This window comes from Molothrus aeneus, chromosome 8 (assembly GCF_037042795.1).
Source record: "Molothrus aeneus isolate 106 chromosome 8, BPBGC_Maene_1.0, whole genome shotgun sequence".
NCBI lineage: Eukaryota > Metazoa > Chordata > Aves > Passeriformes > Icteridae > Molothrus > Molothrus aeneus.
The window spans coordinates 4,266,987-4,286,349 of record NC_089653.1 but is presented as its reverse complement, the minus strand read 5'-3'; the positions used below and the strand labels follow the sequence as shown (position 1 = coordinate 4,286,349).

General features: G+C 44.4%; 1 protein-coding gene across 2 annotated transcripts in view; it reads right to left on the bottom strand.

The window, feature by feature from the left end:
- Positions 1–19,363, bottom strand: part of PRKG1 (protein kinase cGMP-dependent 1) — a 381,904-nt gene that overhangs the window by 195,038 nt on the left and 167,503 nt on the right. For both annotated transcript variants that reach the window (XM_066554198.1, XM_066554197.1), the window contains exon 3: positions 13,623–13,736. In XM_066554198.1, coding sequence (XP_066410295.1) covers positions 13,623–13,736 — 114 coding nt within the window. The remainder of the gene's footprint in view (positions 1–13,622; positions 13,737–19,363) is intronic.

Sequence of the window (19,363 nt, the reverse complement as noted above, 5' to 3'; positions counted from 1 at the left end):
ACAACATCAGTGCACAGGATTTAAAATGAGACCATCCTCTCCCTGTTAGCCAAAATAAACCATCCATAGGATTTCATCAGCAAGGCATTCTTTCCTCTGACAAGTAAAACCTGGAATTGCATTGCATCACCTTGGAGCTTCACAGGCTTATTCCAGACAGGAAAAAGCCCTTGTTGGTGTGGGCTCAAACTTCCTGCCCACACATGGAACCTCTCCACAGGTCTTAAAATCCCTTTTCCCCAGCACCCATCTATTGTATTTGCAGGGTGCCCCATGGCAGCAAGGAATGATGAATCTGACTTCATGTTCTCAGAAGGCTAATTTGTTATTTTATGATAACTATATTATATAAAAGAATATATATAGAACTAAATTATACTAAAGAATACAGAAAGGATACAGACAGAAGGTTAAAAAGATAATAATGAAAACTTGTGACTCTTTCCAGAGTCCCAACACAGCTCGGCACTGATTGGCCAATAAGTCAAAATAATTCACAGCAGAAACCAATGAAACAACCACCTGTGGGCAAACAATCTCTAAACACATTCCAAAGCAGCAAAGCACAGGAGAAGCAAATGAGATAAGAATTTGTTTTCCTTTTTCTCTGCGGCTTCTCAGCTTCCCTGGAGAGAAATACTGGGCAAAGGGATTTTCCCAGAAAAAAAGTGACAGTGACACCCATCCCTTCTGTTTCCAGCACACAGCCCACAAGAGCTTGGAAAGTGCAGGCAAAAGGAACAGGAGGAAAAGGTGCAAAGCCAGAAGGTGTCAAGGAGAGTTTGGACAGAGTAGGATTGCTGGGGTGCCTGTGCAGGACTTGGACTGGATGATCCTGTGGGTCCTTCCAGCTCAGGATATTCCATAATTCCATGAGAGGATTTATTGGCTGGATGTGACAATCAGCTTTTAATGCTGATCAGAACAGAACCCAAGAAGAGCAGAGAGAAGCTGAACAAGCCTTTCCCAATGGATTTATACCAAAGCCTCACCTGGAAATCACACCCTCATTATTCAAGGCCTGAACATGCAATACATGGCCAGGATTAACTCCAGTAGGATGTAAATGCAAGGGGGAAAGCCCAGCCTACCCCAAACCATTCAGAAGTCCTTTGCTGGTGTCACGACAGGAGTTTGTACATCCAGCTGTGCTGTTTGTCCCAGCCTGTGGAACCTTTGCCATTCCAATACACACAGATCTCTTGGGACATGGAAATAACTGCAGGATCACTGATGAGTTCAGATGTCTTTGGAGTCAGAAAGAGTGAATTTACAGCAGTGATTCACAGAATGTTTCTCCATACAGTGAGAAAAACTAATTATTACTGCACTGAAATTCATCACTGTCATCAGAATTAATGGAGATTGAGGAGCAGTGAAGTCACCCTGAGATGTTGCCTTAATTATCCCGTCAGTCTTTAGGAGTTTCAGTCTCTGCAGTGGTTAATAAAGGTTAATGCCTCCCCTATTCTGGAAATATTACATGCAACTTGACAAATATTCAGGGAAAATAAGTTAGAGAAGCTGCAAAATAACTCCACATTACAACACAATTCATCCACAAAAGGTCTCCCAGACAGGCCACTCACCTCAGGAGGGCTGGCAGGGGCTGACTATTAATGTAGTTAACCTTTACAGGCTTCTAACATTCCTAATTGTAGAAAATGTGGACTTGAGTGGCTGTGACTTGCAGCTCCAGGATTTCTGGGGTGTTTCCAGTGGACTCTGGAATGGATCAGATGCTGGAATCTCCAAATGGCATCAGGCAGCTTGAGGGAGTTTAGGGTATAACAAGACCAGCACATTCCTCAACTCAAACCCTCAGTAGAACCTCTGAAATTAGGAATATTTCCCCCTCTTTCACTAAGCAAACCTTTTAGAGACAGAGATCCCAACAACAAATCACTCTTGTGGCCCTGCCAGCATGGAATGTGTGTCCTGCTGGTCCCTCACTGCCAACCCCCTGTGACACACAGCTGTCCCCAGCACAGGAGGGACCTGGAGCTGCTGCAGAGAGCCCAGGGGAGGCACCAGGATGGGCAGAGGGATGGAGCAGCTCTGCTGGGAGGAAAGGCTGGCACAGCTGGGGCTGCTCACCTGGAGAGGAGAAGCTCTGGGGTCACCAAACTGGGGCCTGAAGGAGCTGATGGGAAAGATGGAGAGACACTCTGTACAAGGGATGGAGTGACAATGGGGAATGGCTTCAAACTGACAAAGGGGAAATTTAGATGGGATATTGGGAATGAGGAATTGTTCCCTGGCAGGGTGGGCAGGCCCTGGCACAGGGTGGGGTTGAAGCAGCCTGGGACAGTGGAAGGTGTCCCTGCCCATGGCAGGGGCGGGAATGAGCTGAGCTTTAAGGTCCCTTCCCACCCAAACCATTCTGGGATTCCATGATACTCATGTGGATGTGACATCACCCTCAAACCTCAGAGCTTGCAGAGAATAAATAACATTTTACCAAGATTCAATCCTCCTGGATGGAGATGCAGCTCTCAAGTGCCTCCAATGAGAGGGCCTCACCCCATTCCCAGGCTGGAACACAAACAGAAGTTCCCAAAACCACCAACACCTGTTCCTGTCCCAGCACCAAAGCACTGGGGACTCCAGAATGAGATCAACAAGGACATTTTACTTGTGGGGGATTATTTGTGCCCATCTCCAACAGCCTGGAACACTTGGGTTTGGAGGAATCCACACCAGTGTGTGCCAGCTCTCTGTTCCCAGCACACCCCAAGCTGTAACACCCCAGTGCAGCAGGGATTCCAGAGGTGATTAAAAGACATAAATGTTGTTCCAGTCCTAATGTGAGGGCTGAGAGCAGACACACAATGAATTCACAATGCTCGTGGCCCACACAAACCCACAGCAGTTCATTAGCTACAATAGAACATTAAAAAAAGAGAGAAAGAACATGGAAATGAGTGTTTCTTTCCACAAGGAATCATTTCTTTCCCAAGTTCTGCTCTTATGCTGTTGAAGGATAAACTGATATTAGAGGACAAAGATGGGAACACTTTGCCTTTATCAAATTAAAGCAATTACAAACTGTTTATAAAGATGCTTTCATAACATTAGTTTTATTCTCAGAAAAGAAGACTTAATTTGCAAACTAAGCTGGAAAATTAAGATTGGCTCCTCCAAATTGACCATCCTTGAAAAAAAAAACTCACTGCCTGACAAACTGCTCAGTCTTCCTGGTTGATCTCAGCTGCAAACCTTCCCCAGAGGAATTTAAAAGTGCACATTTTCCATGGATCTCTGCCACCTCTCCATCTTCCCAGCAAAGAGAAGAGGAGGCTCCAGGGAGACCTTAAAGCACCTTCCAGTAGCAAAAGGGAGCTTCTAAAAAAGAGAGAGAGGGGCTATTTTCATGGTTAGATAGTGATGGGACAAGGGGAAGGGTTCTGAATTAAAGGAGATGAGATTTATAGGATATTGGGGAGGAATTGTTCCCTGGCACAGGGTGCCCAGAGCAGCTGGGGCTGCCCCTGGATCCCTGGCAGTGCCCAAGGCCAGGCTGGAGCAGCCTGGGACAGTGGAAGGTGTCCCTGCCATGGCAGGGTTGGCACTGGATGGGATTTAAGGTCCCTTCCAACCCAAACCACTCTGGGGTTTTAATAAATGTTTAAAAAAGCCACAGCCATCACAAACCCATTGATGTCTGGGGTTTTACTGGGTGATAGATTGGCACCAGAGCATCTCTGTGATGAACACATCCATGTACTGGAGTTACACCAATTTATTTGGGAAGTGACTGTGGTGGTGTTCACAGGGGTCTCAGGTTGAGGGAAGAGACGAGGATCTGACTCCGTGTTTCAGAAGGTTTGAGTTATTATTTTATGATATATATTACATTAAAACTATACTAAAGGAATAGAAGAAAAGATTTCATCAGAAGGCTGGCTAAGAATGGAATAGCAAAGAATGACAACAAAGGCTTGTGTCTCTGACTCTCTGTCTGAGCCAGCTGGGCTGTGATTGGCCATTAATTAGAAACAACCACATGAGACCAATCCCAGATGCATCTGTTGCATTCCACAGCAGCAGATAACCATTGGTTACATTTTGTTCCTGAGGCCTCTCAGCTTCTCAGGAGGAAAAACCCTAAGGAAAGGATTTTTCATAAAACATGTCTGCAACAAGTGACCCCAGGAGTGCAGGATTCAGGGGTGCCCACAAATCCAGCAAGAATGGAACCACTGGTTTCCAGACACTAATGAGAAAGTCATTAAAACACACATTAAATCAGGCCCAAGGGGCACTGTGCTAATGAGCCTGCTTGCCTCCATGCCTTCACAGCTATTTTTTATACATTCCCATTGATGAGATATAGAATATATTCCCATTCCCACTGGGAATGCAGCACATCCCTGCTTTTCTCCTGCCTAAATGCCAAAAGCAGCTGAATGAGAGGCTGCCATGCCAGCTGCCAATAAGTCCTGGGGCTCTGCATTACCAGGGTGTGATCATCCTGTGCAGTGTACTCCATCCCAGACCTGCCTGCAAGCTCATTCCACACAAATAGTTATGGCAAACCTGGAAGCAAATAAGTTTGCAAGGAGTTAATCAGGAAAAAATACATTATCACTGATGTCCTTTGTTAATAACCAGGAGGAGATGAGGGCACAGCAAAGCCTGGGAGCCTCACAGTTTCTTACAGTAGCTGATGGAGCGTTGAAGCATTTTATTCACCCACAATTAAGGGGGATTATTTTAGTAACGAAGCAGGAGTTGAATATCAGCTGTCAAATACAACCATCATCATCTTCCTGGACTTGCAAGGAGGATTTCTTTTAAACCCCAAAAAAACTCTGCAGGAGCAGCAGCCAAAACAAGATTATCTCCTTTCGCAGTGCTCCATAAAGCTGGGGAATTACTGAGTCTTTTTAGATATTACAATGTTTGTCAAGCAACAATTAAAAACGCACCAGCGATTAAGCAAACACCATAAAGCTTTTACAATTCATTTGAAGCAGGCAAATATCTGTGCAGCCAAATAAAAAAAAATCCCAACCAACACTGAAGTATTTGTCTCTCTGAAGATTCAAAATCCTCCATTTTGAAAATGGATTTTTAAAAACTCCCTCTAAGACTTCAAGACTGTTCCAACCTGGCCTTGGGACACTTCCAGGGATGGGGCAGGCACAGATTTTTTTTTTTTTTTTTTGTTGAATCACAAAGCTGTCATCAGCAATGGCAACCAAGTAATTATTACTTGCATTTAGAGCCATACAGTGCTGATGGTATGGGATAAACCAGCCCCTTCCCAGGAAGTTGCCAATCTCATGCATGCAAATTCAAATTATCCCAGTTTTTCAGAAACCTGTGCTAAAGGATAGGAAGGGCTTATCCAAAGTCAAGCTTCCAGAAAAAAGCAGAATCTCAACTCAACCTGAAGCTTCACTCCAGGTGTATTTTTCCCTCTAGTAAAAGGAAATTTCCATCCCCTGGGAAAGGTGGGACAATGGGGATGAGCTCTGCAGGGCCCTGATGTCCCCACCCAAATGGGCCATGTCCAAACAGCTCCAAGTCTGAAGCAGGAGAGCACTTTAAAGCTGTTAGATCTTCCCCAACCACCACAATGCAGAATAAAAGAGGATTTTCAACACTTTTCCCTGTTTTGTCACCACTACCTGCAGCAGCCCTGAGCACTCTCCCCATTCCCATGTGCTCCCCTCCCTTCTCCCAGCAAGTGTTTATCCAGCTGTAGGGGAAAAAAAAATAGAATCACCCAAAGAGGGGTTTAACATTTATGGGGGGGTTAATGGTTAACCCAGGCTCCTTCCCAAAGCAGCTCCTGTGTCCCTGGGCACAGAGGTGTGCTCTGGAATACCAGGACATGGCCATTGCTCCATCTCAGGGCATGCTCTTGGAGAGGTTCAGGCTGGACAGGAAGGAAAACTTCTTTTCCAAGCAGGTGTCCTGTTGGAACTCAGGTTGCTGAGAGTTTTGGACTTTCTGTGTTAACAAACACTGACCCCCCCACAAAAGAGAACACTGAGGCCGTGGAGAAGCTTCCAAAATTCAATTCTAGAACTGGGATTATGGGTGTGGAGTTTGAATGCAAGTGGGTAATATCACATGGTGGGAAACTTTAAGGTTTTAGAATGTAGTTATATATATAAAGTAAGACTGAAGTTTAAGGCAGAAGCTAATCCTTCTTCTTCATGGTTTTGTGTAATTAGATCAAAAAGTCCTTATTGCAGAGCACAAGTCATTAGTTATTAATAGTTGTTAATAATTATTAAATTAGTTAAAAGTAAAAACATTTTGTGTAATTTCTTAATTAAACAGTTTAGCCTTAAAAAACCTTGTGCAGGAAAAGATAAGCCTCCTTTTTTAACTTGTGAGAGTAAATTATCGTAGACTTCACAGTTCGTGAAACTGTAATATAAATAAGAACTAATAAACATCTAAGTCCAAACAAAAAAACAAAAAAAAATACCATCTCACACATTTAATCCCAACCTCAACAAAAAAAAACCCAAAAAATCCACAGTGTCCCTCTGGGTCAGGGCACCTTTAGGGCACCAAGACCTGTTGGACAAAGCCATGGCTGCCTGGCAGCCCCTGTCCCAAAAAAAGGTTGGAGAAGCTTTCCTGAGGTCCTTCCCAAGCAACACAAGGCCAGGATCAGGGGAGGTGTCATGACCACAGGCAGAGCACCTGAGTTTCTCCTTCACACATAAAGCTGCTTCCTTAAATCAGCTAAACTCACCTGAATTCCCTTAATTTCCCCCAAGAACAAAGCCAACTGTGCTGTGCTAGCAGAGAGTATCTGACAAAAACTAAATCTGTTTTTGGGATCTCTCACAATGGAAGAATCACAGCAGTGCTCAGAAATGGTGAAGGATCACAAAAGCAGAGGCAGAAGAAATTTGAAGCACAAAAAGGACCCTGAAGAGGTTCAAGGGACTCCTCAAGCAGGGAATACAGGATCTAAGCAGATGCTAAACAGCCTTTAAGTGGAGGATGTGCCTGCCCAAGGGGGGAATGGGGGAGAGGCACATCCCAGCAGTGTCTCTGCTGCGGGCACTCAGGTGTACCTGGGGCTGGTGACATCAGAAATGGGACTGGGGACACAGGCAAACCCAGCACGTGGCATTTTCACACCCACTCCGACAATTCCTCCCGCTCCAGGCAGCTCCTGTGACCCTCATCAGCCAAAGAAAATCCGAGTTTAAAAGACAGGCTGTGACTGGGGTGCCTTGTGTGAATTCAATCAGCCTCTGCTCCTGCCCTCTACTACAGATAAGTCAGGCAGAGTGATCTCAGAGCTGGAAAACAAACACAGGAAATCAAGACAATCCTATTTCTTCAAAGGCAGCCAGGATTTTGCCTCGTTCAGATCTCTGCCCTTAGTGCTGTCGGATCGCTTCAGATGTCTGGAGTTCACCTCAATTCCCATCAGAAAAAACCAATCCAGGGCATCCAGGCCATGTCAGAGGAAAAGACAAGACAGCTTTAAGGTGGCACCTGCACCTTCTGCTGTCTACATGGAGTACCCTAAAAAAACCCCAAAGAACTAACAAAACATAGCTGAGCCTCTCCCCAGGCACCTCATTGCTGCAGTTAATTAAAAAAGGGACACTTTTTAATCTCATTTCCTCCAGATGGGTGTCAGGCACAGGCTGCAAAGGGCAGAGCTTCAGCAAACCCGTTTCAAAGACTACTGGTTTTGATATTGTGGAGTAAAGGCTTCTGCAAATAACTTCAGAGGAGTGAATGCAGTTGTCAACATTGCTTGTTGTCTGGATGGGTTTTATTGCAGCCTAAAGATAAATAAAAGCTTCCATTCCCAGCCCATTCCCAGAGAAGATACAATTCATGAAATATAATGAGTTTTTCAAACGTGCAATACAGAGAACTTGTTGGTGCCTTTTTTTTTTTTTTTTTAATTAAAAAGCCTATCTGCACTTTTGTCAATTTATTTGGTATCCAAATGCTTTTAACACTGGCACTTCAATAATGTGAAATGCATCTTGGCCAGGGAACTTCAGATAAATGCAAGTGAACTCCAGCCCTCTTCAGCATCCCAAACTGGGGAAATACTGGCACTCTTAGGAGGTGTTCCAGCAAGGGCTGGAGGTGGCACTCAGTGCTCTGGGCTGGGGACAAGGTGGGCACAGCTTGGACTGGATGATCCTGAAGGGTCTTTCCCAGCTTCAGTGATTCCATCATTCCATTATTCTTGGAACTGTTACTATTCCATCAATTTGATTGTTGCTGCATCATTGCCACGAGCAAGTGGATTTAAGGTCGCACAGTCAATACCATGGAGCTCTCTGCTTTTATGGACAGCAGGAAAGGCAGCTTGGGGTGATTTCATGGCAGCAAAGAGCTCCTAAAAGTGGCCCAAGAGAACAGAAGGCAGTGGTTGCTTTGGTTCTGAAACACAACTTGATCAGTTCTGGGCCTGTCTTGGTGCCAAGTGCCCTCTTGTTCCCCAGTTACTGCCAGGAAATAGTCTAGAATGAGAAATTTCATATAATGTGGGGCAAACCCAGCCCCTGTGCTGTCTGTTGCATTTTAATCTGGGAAAAGATCACAAGTCACTGAGCCTATAAATTAATATTTATGGCAAATATTCCATTGCATCCCCTTGTTTATCAAACTCTGCCCAAAGCAAAGCTTTACTGTCAACAGCAAAGTTCAGTCACCTCATTTCTCACAGCTGCTCTGGCCACATTTCAAACATCAGCAACATTTTCAGTGACATCTATAAAAAGGGATGAAATGGGAGCTTTTATGAACTAATTGTCTGACATCTGCTATTAATATTCACTAATCCTTCAAGGGTTGCACAGAGAAAGCCATCATCTCCTTATAACCATGGTTAAGTGATGAGAACTCAGCTCAATCCACTCTGCAATTAAATCAACATGAAAAATATCAACAAAATTATTTCCACAAGCATTCCAGAACAACAGAAACAATTCATTTCCCTGGAATGGTGATCACCCTTCTTCTCTATCAGACAGAACAAACAGGCCTTTGTTATTTATTGTTACTTTATCTGCTTGGCCATACAGGTCTATAGGGTTTTTCAACATGGATTTAACACTGAAAGTTTTTCCCATAAATAAATACCCAGTCTTAAAGCTGCCTATGATGCCAGAACCTCCAGGTGCTCACCTGGAGAGGAGAGGGCTCCAGGGAGAGCTCAGAGCCCCTGCCAGGGCCTAAAGGGGCTCCAGGAGAGCTGGAGAGGGACTGGGGACAAGGGATGGAGGGACAGGACACAGGGAATGGCTTCCCAGCAGGAAAGGGGAGATTTGGGTGGGAGACTGGAATGGAATTGTTCCCTGGCAGGGTGGGCAGGCCCTGGCACAGGGTGCCCAGAGCAGCTGGGGCTGCCCCTGCATCCCTGGCAGTGCCCAAGGCCAGGCTGGACACTGGGGCTGGGAGCAGCCTGGGACAGTGGAAGGTGTCCCTGCCCATGGGATGGGGTGGAATGGATGGGATTTAAGGTCCCTTTCAACCCAAACTATTCTGGGATTCTGTGATCCCAAAGATGGAAATAAGGAGCCACGGAAATGCCATCCTGAAGATGCTTCTGAAGAAGGGGGGGGGAATCCTGCTACACCTTGTCCATTGTCCTCAACATCATTTTCTCATTATCATCCCCTCGGAGGAATAATCCAATCCCATTTTGTCACATTACTTGCAAGACCTGTAAAGGTCACAGTAAAATACAGGCAGTGGAAGGGTGAGTTTAAATTACTTTCTCCCAGGATATATCCATTTATATTCCATTTATCTCCCACCAGGCACACCAGACTGGCTGGGCCAGCCCGGGTTTCTTATCTCCATGTAACATCAGAGAGATTTTAATCAAACAGTTGAGTATCTAAAAGTCAACTTCCTTGCAAAGTGTGTTTTAAGGAGAGCTGAACAAACTTCACCCTGGCTCCTGTAATTGTTGGAGGAGAATATCTGAAGGCAGCATCCTTCTACAAGGCTTTAACGAGTCTCTGCAGTTTTAATTGGCAACTCGCTGCTGCCTTATTTTCCCCCACAAATTATCCATGTTACCAAGCTCCTCAGAAAGTTCTGTCATTCCTGGGGCTGCAGCAAGCAGTGCAGAGGACTCCATTAAAACAAAAACCAGCAGTTGAAAATTCAAACTCATCCAGGCTTGGCAAGGAGAAGCTGAGCTCCCGCCTTAATCCCTCTGCGCCGCGCCGGGTTTTGTACGATTAGTGCAGCTGGCAAGCACAGCAGCTTGAGGGACTCTTGTGCTGCCTTTTGAGGGCCAGCAGAAGGATTTACATAATTTAGAGTTTAATAACTTCAGCCTCTGCTTGCTTTTTATTATTTTTTTTTTTTTGCTAGTAGTTCTCCTGAAAACACAAGCTGGCTTGGAGTGCAACTCCCCTGAAATCGTCAGCCTCGCATGGAGATGTTTCTAAGGGATGGTTTTATTTGATCAGGTGTTAGACCACTTCTAAAATAAGCAGAACATCCTTAGAGGATGGGCAATCTGCTCCTGCCACAAAATTCAGCCTAAATCATCTGCAAAAATCTGCTCCACACATTATTCTTTAAGAGTAATGAGACTTCTGCCCAGTATTAACAGCAGATTAATTTCACTTCCTCCCACATCTTGTTAGCAAAATGAAGAATCACAATGTTTTAAACACAACCCCAATTCATCTGGGGGGATTTCTGTCTTTTATCTTTTTTTGCTGACCTCTCTTAAACTCTTTTTTCCAACCATGTCTCTAAAAACAGAGGATCAGAGACATCATTTTAGGTGTAGCCACAACAAGTGATGTTTTCCTCATTCTGAACCTAATTATTTGTTGGAATGGGGGAGAAAAGTCTGTGGTTCTGCTTTGAATTGCAAGCAGCATCCAGGATTGCATGCAGGCACTTGAGATCTCTGGATAATCAATATAGAGAGGGGGAGAAATTAGCTGCTGATTTGGATTTCACTGAGTGTGCAAGGGAAGGTGATCTGTGAACATCAAGGAGTCAGAAAGCCTTGACAGTTCCATACTTGGAGCAGACTGACCAGTTTCTACCAGAAGAAGAAAAAGCAAACAAACAAAAAAAAAAAAAACAACCACCAAACCCTCTACTAATATCTGGAAATGTAAAGCAAACACTGCAGAAAAACCAAACAAAAATCAGATGTCAGAAATTGTTCATTTATCTTAAAAAGAAGGCCACATGTCAGGAGATGTGTCCCTGCCTTCCCCGGTGCTCCTCAACACTCAAGGGTTTGGGTTCTTCCCATGCCCTGCTTGAACTCAAACCCCACCCTGCTTTAAGACTGCAATGACAGGGGGAAAAAAATATTAATAGTGCTCCTGGGGCAGGCTTTTCAAAGCCCTGGATTGCCTTATTAAAGAGGTCATTATGAGACAGGAGTCAGATCAGAATGATTAAATTTTAATGTCTCCTAAATCCTGTTGCAAAGACAAAGCCCTTCCTCCAGTGATTTATAGCTGAAGTTTGCTCCTGCAGAGTGAGCACAAGCTGAAGAGCCTGTGCAGACTAACAGTGAGTAATGACACTAAAATCATTATTATTTACAAACCAAAGCCAGGGTACACATAAAACCCAGTTCCAGCTGGAGATGTCAACTCAGCTGACACCTCATTATGGCCCAGCTGTAACACAGAGCTCCACACCCACATAAATCCATCCTTCACTCAGCCTCTGCTGCAACTTCATCCTCAGAAAGCAGCACTTTATGCCCTCCTAATGAAGTACAGGCAGGCCCATCAAAGCACACTCCTGACACCCTGGAGATGATGGAAAGCTCTCTCCTGAAAATTGGGAAGCCCTGAGAGTTCCTCCAAACGGGAGCTGGATGGTGCTCCCTGCCACTTCTTCACCACCAGTGCTGAGTGTCTGCTCTCACTACAATCACCAATTTTATTTCTCCCAAAATCAACCTTGGAATGATCCAAGGCTTAATGGAGTATTTACCACCACTTTCTAAGGATTTAGCACATTTATTGCTCATTTCCCAAAGGAACAAGCAGGTGTTTGAAGCTGTGGAGGACCAACTAAGTCAACACCAAGCCCAGAGGGGATGTGAGCACCTCCACACCCTCAGCTCAATGACTGTGAGCTGCAGCAGCTCCCCAAGCTCATTACAGCCCCAACTCTGCACTGATCTGTGCACTAACCAGAGAGAAAATTCCTCCAGGTCCCTTGCTGGCCCTGGGAAAGGGATTAAAACCCAGCAGAACTCTAATTACACAGTGCTGCTAAGAAAGGAACAAGGGACACAGACTCCTTTTCCTTGAGGCAAGGATTCTCTGAGTAGTGACTTTACTCCTGCCCCCAGTTTAACCAGGACAAAGGGATTTGGGACAGCAATGCCACGTGCCAGGCTGGAGGTTTGCTCAGGAGGGGTGTGTGAGGGTGTGGAAAAGGCAGCAAGGGAAAAAAAAACACAGAAAAGCTGCAGTGGGAGTGCCTTGCCCAAGCAGCTGGGAATGGCACAGGAACAGAGTTGTTCTGTGGGATTCCACTCAGGTGCCCTCCAGCCCTGCATTCCTAAGGGGAACTAAACAACAACCATCCCCTCACTGCCTTTTCTAGGCTGTGAGCTTTCCCTCTGCTCTTCCCAACCTTCCCCAGCTGTATTTATCACACAAACCTGCTGCTTTTCTGAGTTTTCCACCCTCACTTGAGGTCCCCAGCACTTGTGAAAGGGCAAGGTTTGCACAGGTGAGAACAGAGAACATCAGTCATGTCCTTGAGCCCTACAGAGAACAGCACATGCTGCAGAAAATAATCCACTTATCTGTTCCTGCTTTCTCATTCCTGCCCATTTGTTCTTTTCCTTTCTCTTTTTTTGAGGCACAATTAGATAGTCAGAAAAAGCTTTCTTCTGAGCGGGGACTTGCACAGCTCATTATTCTGGCACAAGAATACCACTGGTTTGTATTATTCAAGTTTGTACCTCTTGTTTGAATTTTTCTGTACCATCTGTACTCTTAACTCCTCCACCACAGCACCTTAAAACCACACAACTATTTATTATCTCTCTCTCTGCTTCAGACACCACCATAAACTCTTGTCCTCAAGATCAAGGAGAGCTGTGATATCCTATATCTGCATCTGAATGTAAACAAAAACCCATTTAAGTCATGCATAGCAATGTGATTTATTCCCTCTGCTTAACTGTGCAAGCCAAGTTTTTGCCCAGAACATTCATGAAAGAAAACAGGTAAGAAAAGTGCTGAGGAGTTTAGAGCAGGGGGTCAAGTGCCATCCAGATTTTTTTTCCCTGATTTATTTTAGTGGGAAAACAATGATTTGTCCTGAACAAAAGCTAAGCTTGGCTTACTGAGTTTCCCTTAAAGGCTTACACATGTCAGAAAGGTTCTTCTAAACAAGAAGAAAATAATTATCATGAGATCCAGCAGGAATTGTAAAGAAAACTGTGGTGCAAGCTTCAGGCTCCTCTGCATGGGGTAGGACCAACCTGAGAGACTGAATGGTGCATTTCCTCTGCATCTCCTTCATACAGAGTGCCTAAATTCCATACCAAAATCCATGCCCTAAAGAGTTGAATTCACTGAGAAAGTGAAACACCTAAAAGAGGCTGCAGCTCCCAAGTGAAAAGATTGAAGAAACATCTAAAATGCTCTTACTTTTGACAGTAGCTGTCCGGGTGCAGTTGTAGAGGATGGCTAACTCCCCAAAAACTTTGCCAGGTCCCATGGTGCAGAGCTTCACTCCCTCTTTTGTCACTTCAACCTTCCCATCTGTGAGAAAAAGAAGAGAGAATAACCATTTTAAAAGGGCAATTAAATAATTTCAGACATTTTTTAAAGGAGGGTGAATGTTTTTTGAGATTTAACTCTAAAATTTATTTTAGATTCCAGGCCAGTTTGGATGGGGCTTAGAAGAGCCTGGGACAGTGGAAGGTGTCCCTGGCCATGGCAGGGTGGAACTGGAGGGAATTTAAGGTCACTTCCAATCCAAACCATCATGGAATTCCATACTGTGAACAAAGAAAAAACCACACCAGAGCCCTACAACTTCAAAAGGAACTAAATATATTATGAAGAGCACATACACTCAGAAAAAGGTTAAAACCAACTACTGCATGCAGATACTTTTAACACTTGACTGTTTTTTAGTGGAGCATCGTTGCAGTTGAGACAGCCACAGTACACAGAGTGTCACCATACAATATCAGAAAGCTTCAGACCACACACAGCAACACCTCACCAGCTCAGAAGGCTTCAGGTATCTGCTCACACACAGTAACACCCTAACACTGCCAGCAACTGCCCTTGCTGTGCCTCAGCCCAGCCTTTTCTCCCCTCGTGTTGATGCACTGCACCTGTGTGCCCTCTGCTCCTGTGTGATTGGTCAGTGCCCCTGGGCTCATTAACCTCTCATTAATTTCAATATCATTCACCTGCTTCTCACAGCTGCAGCTCGTTAGGGATGAGGCTCAGCCCCGCTCCCGATGCCCACAAACCCTGTGCCCACGCACCAGCCCCGTTTGCAGGAGGTGCTGGCACTGCCAGGGCAGCCCGAGGTGTGGGTGGTGGCAGGCTGGGGACACATCCTGCACCATCTGGAATTGCAGCAGCCCAGCAGGGCCACAGGGCCCTGGACATGAACTCCAGCCCTCTTCCATGGGATACAAAACTCACCACTGACAGCAAAGGTGTGACTCACACAGAGAAAAGTTTCAGGCATCAGCACTTGGTTGTTCTTCAGCCCAGCCTTTTATCCCCTCGTGCTGATGCACTGCACCTGTGTGCCCTCTGTTCCTGTGTGATTGGTCAGTGCCCCTGGGCTCATTACTGGCTCATTAATTTCAATATCACTCACCTGTCCTGCACAGCTGTAGCTCATTAGAATTCACAGAATTAAATTCTAATGACCAGGTTGGAAGACACCTCCAAGATCATAGAGTCCAACCCAGCCCCAACCCCTCAGCTAAACCCTGGCACCCAGTGCCACATCCAGGCTGGTTTTAAACACATCCAGGGATGGTGACTCCACCACCTCCCTGGGCAGAACATTCCAGAACTTTATCACTCTTTGTGTAAAAAACTTTTTCCTGATATCCAACCTATATTTCCCTTGGGCCAGCTTGAGACTGTGGGACAAGGCTTGAGACACTGGGGATGAGGCTCCACTCCCAATACCCAAAAATTCTGTGCCTACAGAGCATCTGTACAGTCAGGACATACAGTACACTAAACTCAGTGTGAACTTGTTTCACCCCTTAGACTTTCAGGTGAAATTTCCCCTTAGACTTCCAGGTGAAATTTCCCCCATTTTTTTATGTTCAAAAAAGAAAAGATTTAGGTCTTTAACACCCCACGTGAAAACGGCGGTGAGATGTAATTTTGGTCATTTTCCCTGAGAAACTAATCCCTGAGAACATTCATCCATGAGTAACAGAACTATCATAGAAAAGAAAATTACTCTGACCTGTGGCTATTATTTAATTCCCATCTCTCCACCCCTTGCCTTTCTGAATATCTCGTTTTATGAGGGGAAATCTGCTTTATCAGCTTATCTGCACCATGTTGGGATGTGTGAGGAAGGATCAAAATTAAAATCCCAGGTTGGATGGAAAGAAAGGACCAACATGGGAGGTTGGACGTGGCCCATCTTTTAAATAATGGAGGGCTTGAAAGGCAAGATTTGATAAACAAGAGCCAGGAGAAGAGAAGGAAGAGGGGACAGACATGAGGGGGCCACAGGGTTATTCCCACAAAAAAAAAAAAAAAAGGTGCGGAAAAAGAACAAAGGTTTCAAATCTTAGCAGCCACTACAAAAACCTCCCCCAACACCCCAAACTGGGAAACAGTTTCAGAGAACTGAAACACAGACTCATTTAGGTTAGAAAAGATGATTATTTATCAAGCTGAAAATGGCTGTTTGGTAAATATTATGACCTAAAAGTTACCTGGGCTGTGGGAGTGTAAAATGGCAGCAGTGTTTTCTGTGATAGAGAAGCAGAGTTGGGGGGAATTCAAATATCTTCATGCAAGTTAATTTTTATGACTATTTCTATAAATGTTTGATTAATTTCTTCATATTAAGTATTAATATAACAAGAAGAACAAAAATAGGTGTTTATCTCAAGAATGAGCAATATCAACCTTTAGTGGGGCCTCCCACACTTCAGAGATTCCTAAATCATTTTGAAGAATGTCATTTTTTGTTTAATAGACTGGAGTTTCAGCAGCTTTTTCTGCAAAAAAGCTCTGCTGGATAAAGCTCTATAACAAAAACCTGCTAAGGAAATTACTTTACCTGACTTTTGGCTCATGGGTTCCAAAGAAAGATGGGCAATTCTGAGCAGGAATGCACAGATGGGATCACATTATTCCCAAGTGTTGGGGAGCACAAGAAACACATTGCTGATGAAATTTAAATACTTGTTTTAAAAGTAAAGAGAAGATTTCCCAGCACAATATTGCAGGTATTAGAAAGATTAGATAAAACAATGCTCTGTGGTTAGGTAATTAATGTGCTCTTTAATTACAATTTATTATCCTGGAGAAAGCCTCCCATTCCCCTGCTGTGTAACTGAGCAATCTGGAACATTAAACACTTCAGCATAAGATGCCCAGACCATGAGAAAACTTCACCTCTTATGGAATTAAAAGTTCAAGGGACTGCTGTAGGATTTTTCCCATTTTCTTTTCCTACCTGGCAGCCTGTACAGTGCAGTTTTCCATGGAGCAAACAAATTGTTCTGCTGTATCAAGCAGATAAAGGAACCAAATGGAATACAACACAATATTGATCAATTAATGGAGATACATCTGCAGCTTGCCTTGGCATCTCCATCAGACAAACACTAAATAATGCAAGAGATGCTTCTCTCCAGGCAGGAGAATCAGAAAATGCTGCATTTCAGTCCAAATATTGAGCATTATTGAATTCAACATTATATTTAATTTACAGCTTGAGCTGATTTTGGGGAGCGTTAGTTGGCATACAAACAATGCACTTTTTTGTCAGCTGTAAGAAGCTATTCCATAACAATGGGCAATGTGTATGATTTTTCAAACAGAGCATAAAATAAAAATCTCAGTGCCTTCAGTTCCCCAGTTCCAAGGGCTCCAGCCATTCCCTTTCCAGGATGAACATGAGAAGGTGACCAGAGTTAAGGGTCAATAAAAGAGATCAATGCCTCCACAAGCCATCAGCCTGTCCTCAACAGAAATAGCTCCAAAAATCCCTTTAACCACGCAGAACTCAAAATATTTTGGGCTCTGCAGGCCCCCAAGTCTCAGTGCTTTGGTTCTTTATCCTTGGACACTTCCAGGGATTCAGGGGCATCCACAGCTGCTCTGGGCAACCTGTGCCAGAGCCTCACCTCACCCTGTTGCTTTGCAGGATTTCTGGGAGGTTCACTAAAACTTCATGAAATTAAGCTTTTCTTAGTAAAAACCGGCCCTAGGAGTTGCAGCTGAGCGATGCTTGGGGATATTCCATGAAATGCAAGAGGGAACAGCTTCCCTTGCTGCCCTGGTCCCCAGCACACAGCCCCTGGGCCTCTCAGCCAGAGCCTGGCTTTCCCAAATGAAACCCTGCCTGCTAATTACATTGTAGTCGCCAATTTAATTGCGGAGCAATTAAAGTTTTAATTGCTAAGTGGCTGCCTGACTTCAGAGCGGGTCCGATGAAGATGTGCTAAGGCTGGTGTTTGTTTGGGAACACAAACCGATAATGGTCCCCGTTACTCATGAATTATTCATGGATAATTCACGGGGTTGTGCCCCGGGCACTGGGAATCCTCCCCTCGGTGCCTGTGGAGTGTTACACTTCACCATGAGGAACATTCCCAATATTGAAACTAAAGCCAGGATTTAGGGGAATTTTTTTTTGGTCACAGGCCTTCTTAAAATAGTGGAAGGTGTCCCTGGCCATGGCAGGGGGTGGAAAAGGAGGAGCTCTGAGGTCCCTTCCAACCCAAATCATCCTGGGATTCTGGACTGAGAACAAAAAACAGGATGACACTGAATAAAATAGGCTTGAAACAGGCTGAATTTCCTCTTCTGTGGTTCAAATGATCCATGTTTAACTTGGCATTCTGGGAAGTTATTCAGGAATTTACAGACCCTGGCACAGGTTCTCCATCCCCAGAAGTATCCAAGGCCAGGTTTTGGATCACCCTGGGATAGTGCACCCTGGTGTACCTCTGTCCCAGTTTCAGGAATCATGGAAATAGTTCCTGGAAAATCATCTGTACATGGAAAATCATAGAATGGTTTGGAAGGGACCTTAAAGCCCATCCAGTGCCACCCCTGCCATGGCCAGGGACACCTTCCACTGTGCCAGGGTGATCCAAAACCTGGCCTTGGACACTACCAGGGATGGAGAACCTGTGCTCTGGTAAATTCCTGAATAACTTCCTAGAATGCCAAGTTAAACACGGATCATTTGAACCACAGAAGAGGAAAAATATGAATGAAGCATGTAAGAACAAAGCAGGATTAATTCTGTGACCCCCAATACCACCAGCAAAGCACAGAGGGGTTTGGTTTCTTTAGGAACATTGGGGGTTTTGTCACTCTGTGTCCACCCAATTAAACTTGAAATAACTGGCTTGAAATTAAACTTGAAATCTCTGCCTGAACTGCATCCATGTCCGTTCAATGAATGGAAGGATGAAGTAAATTGCACTCATGTGACTCTCTCAATCAGGAGGATCATTTTTTTCTCCCCAATAATTAAATGGTCGTTTTCTCTTTCCAGGCACAGAAGAAAACAGATTAAGTTGACCCGAGGAACTTGCCAGCCTGTGTGTAATTTATATAATAGACTAAATTTTTGCAATGCATTATCAGCTCTCCTTTTTTCTTCCCAGCACAGGAGAAAGGGCACTTGCTGCTTCAAGCCAAAACCTTCCATGACTCCCAAATCCAAATAAATCTGAATTCTAAAGATACAAGAATATCCAAGAGGGTATGTGAGAATCCCAAGTGGATATTTCTGTACAAAAAGAATGTTTCTCCTGTTGTCCAGAAAAGGCTCTAACTGCAGGAATGAGCCAGGGACATTCCTACCTTGTATTTTTCCATACCCAGAGACACCTGGAAGACCTAATTCCTTATTTTCAGTTCTCTGTCCCAGTAGTGCCTTTGGAACATGGATAAGAGCAATGGTATATTTTAGTATAATTCACATTCCTGGGCCCTCTTCAAGTCCTGGACCCTCAGGAAATAAAAAAAAAAGGCTGGTTCACCCATGAAGGCACTAATTATTCATCACATTGCTATGCCAGGTTGAAAAATACAAGCACTGCTAGTGAAAAATGAGGAATGTAAAAAAGCAGGGTTCAGCAAGAGCTCATGTATTCCTAAGATATAAATTTCATCCCACAACTCCAAAAATGCCAGGAGGG